The sequence below is a fragment of the Sinocyclocheilus rhinocerous genome, unplaced genomic scaffold (genome assembly GCF_001515625.1).
Source record: "Sinocyclocheilus rhinocerous isolate Xijiao unplaced genomic scaffold, SAMN03320098_v1.1 scaffold181, whole genome shotgun sequence".
Classification (NCBI taxonomy): Eukaryota; Metazoa; Chordata; class Actinopteri; order Cypriniformes; family Cyprinidae; genus Sinocyclocheilus; species Sinocyclocheilus rhinocerous.
This window is the reverse complement of record NW_015638952.1, coordinates 177,247-180,402: the sequence shown is the minus strand read 5'-3', so window position 1 is coordinate 180,402 and position 3,156 is coordinate 177,247. Positions and strand designations below refer to the sequence as shown.

Genomic DNA, 3,156 nt, shown 5'->3' with positions numbered 1-3,156 from the left:
CTGCAATTGCAGGTTTTCAAACAGAGATGGCAACAAAGTGGCAAAACTTACGGACTGCAGCTTTAAGTGAAGTTAAAACAATCTTCACATAAACCCATTATTTACATGTGCCCTTCAGCAAGTAGGAAATATACAGAACTTGAATAAAGTTATCAAACACTACATTTTAATTTAAATAAAGATTAATCTTTAAAGCTACAAACGTTATTGTTCCTCTTTTTTTTCTTTTGTTCTTTGATTAACAGACATCACAGCAGCTGGTTATTAGCTTATTTTGGCTGCTTTAAAAGCTGCTGCTGCTGAACATGACGCGGATCTGACACGCATATCTTTACCTTTTCTCACTCACTTCAGGTCTTAAAGTCTCTACTAATGAGCAGACGAGTTGAATCGGGTGTGTTAGATGAGGTGAACTGACGACATAACTACGACATTGCATGCATGAAATGATATACAGCGCGCGCCACTGCATTTGTGCGTGCAATTGAAGAGCACATGCTATGAGTGCAGTATAACGGCTGACAGGACAGGAAAAATGGCTTTTACTGACATACGGCCTGACAACATCTCATCTGATCGCAGTTCACCGTTGTTCTACCGAAGCTCCTCATCACCTGTAGCTTTTCCACGCTCGTTTGACTCGCGCCTGCCGCTCTGCGTCTAAATAAATGCAATTCTTGTCAAGAACAAAAAAAAAAAGTGACAGAAGCAGCAGTTGTGAGTGTGGTGGCCAACCCTAGCTCCGCCCCTGCGTTAAATATTTTTAACACGTTAAACTGAAAAAACTAATTGCATGCTTTAACGTGTTAATTTTGACAGCACTACTGAAATGTTTTTTTTAATATTTTAAATTTTTAGTTAGAATAGAATAGTCAGATTTGATTCCTTTAGTGAAAGCTCACAGAAAACATGCTGCTTATACAACGTTTTCTTTATGAAGAAAGATAGTTGTGTTGATTTAATTGCGTATAATTCTCATAGCTTGTCGCTCGGTCTCTGATCGGCAGGAATCGACTCTGTCGTGCAAAGTATTACTGCAGGGAAATCGACGGACGAGAGGCGGAGCTTCATGACATGCTTGAGCGTCTGATTGGTCGAGCCCAGAAACTGACAGACTCGTCTGTGTCTCTATACTACTTCAGGTGAGGACTTCTGGGATTACTGATGCTTATTAATCTGATGTTGCAGGAAAAAAGACAAAAACATCTTTTTGTAGTATACTGTACAAACTCATTTATGTTCATTGCGTATCTGTTTATTGTGCGTTTGTGTCTTTAAATCACGTTGTTGTTGTTTTGTAGTGCTGCTCTCTATGTGCTGAAGGTGTTACGAGGCGTTGTGAGCGAACAGGACTCGGCAAACGCACCGTCAACACCGTCAGAGGTAAACTACCATCTCAAATTGACACCGTTTGCTCATTTCCAAGTACTGAGGTTGATAAAATAACTTTGTGTGTTGATCGCAGCTGAGGCTTATGGGTAAAGTAGATGTTGAGAGGGTCACGACTTGCTTCAGGAACGCGTTGACATCTTTCATGACGAAGAGGAAAAGCCCTCTCACGGGAGCCATGTTCATCGACCTCTTCAGCAGATTCCCGGTGAGTCTAAAAAACTTCAGTAGTGAATAATATCAGTAGTATGTTTAAAGATATTGAGTTGAATGATTTGGGGGGGGGTCGAATTGTAATTTAAAGAGCTCCAGGTTTGCGGCGCTTGTTTGTAGGGCTGCACACTTTGGCCAAAAAAATCTTTCTTTCTATCTTATAAAATAATAATAATAATTAGGGGTTCAAGCACGTAGTGCTGAAAAACCCTATTGTAATTGTTAGGATTTTTATTATTATTATTCTTCCCTAAAACTGATCGTGCAGCCCAAACCGTAAGGCCTAGAGAGCTGAAACTTGGTCAGGTTGTAGTAGTCCGGCCTTCTTGTCAGATCCAAAGACTCACCGCAATCGGCCAATAGGGGGCGCTACAGCGATCAAAAACGCAAAAGCCCTCATAACTCCTATACCGTTTGTCGTAGATTCCTTGGCTCAATCAAAACAAAATGGCTATCTCCGATTTCATTTCCGTCTATAAAAATTTTCCGCCATTTTGAATTTTGTCAGAAACCTACTTTTGCGAACTAGTCCTAGGTTTTTCACCCGATCGGAACCAAACCAGTGCAGAAATGTTCTTTGGACAGTAATTATTGAAATTTCAACTCACCGTCGCTTAGGGACGCAAAAACGTCTGTTTGGGACGGGGCCATTTTTACTAAAATAGCTATAACTCCTGAACGGACTGAGATATCTTCACCAAACTTGGTACACATGTGTGCAAGCTCAATCTTTGGTCAAATAAAAAAAAATTGGTGGCGCTATAAGACGAAAAAAACCTAAAAATGACTATAACTATGCAACCATTGGTCCGATCGACTTGAAAATTGGTATGCAGTGTCTTCGTCCAAAGGGGCACAAGTGTCTATGAGGACATTCGCGTATCTCAAAAAACATGGCCGCCATTGGCCAAAGAAGTTTAGGCACCTATTGGACAAGGTTAACGGAGGTCGATTGAACAACTTTGCCTCTGGGATTAATGCTGTCAATCAAATCGTTCATTAAATATTCTCAATTATGTTAAAAACCTACTTTTGCGAACTAGTCCTAGTTTTTTCGCTCAATCTCAATGAAACCACTGCAGCGCAATTCTCTGGACTCTGTAGATCAATAATTATCAAAAAAATTTGAATTTTGTCTTTTGATTAGCTATAACAGGGTCATTTATAAAAGGGGTGTGGCGACACATACCCAAAAGCCTATAAAACCTAAATGAAAACTCAAAATTTTACGAAACTTGGTGAAAACATGTGACAGAAGACACTTAACAAGCATGCGAAGTTTCATGGAGATCGGAGCATAGTTGGCGCTATAACAGTTGAAAAGGCCTCAAAAATACAATATTTGTATAGAAAATGACCTCAAATTCTAGATAATGTTCATATATTCACAAAAACACAAGATCTTCATATCGTATGATAGAACTCCTCATTCTGAACAACTTTACCTCTGGGACTAATAATGCCAATCAAATGGTTCATTAAATATTCACAAATATGTTAAAAACCTGCTTTTGCGAACTAGTCCTAGGTTTTTCGCTCAATCTCAATCAAACC

General features: G+C 39.4%; 1 protein-coding gene across 1 annotated transcript in view; it reads left to right on the top strand.

Annotated features, from left to right (window-relative positions):
- LOC107750298 (myb-binding protein 1A-like protein) overlaps nucleotides 1-3,156 on the top strand; it is a 20,528-nt gene that overhangs the window by 13,757 nt on the left and 3,615 nt on the right. The window contains exons 18-20 of the mRNA XM_016565617.1: nucleotides 1,008-1,142; nucleotides 1,302-1,383; nucleotides 1,466-1,597. Of these exons, the coding sequence (XP_016421103.1) occupies nucleotides 1,008-1,142; nucleotides 1,302-1,383; nucleotides 1,466-1,597 (349 nt within the window). The remainder of the gene's footprint in view (nucleotides 1-1,007; nucleotides 1,143-1,301; nucleotides 1,384-1,465; nucleotides 1,598-3,156) is intronic.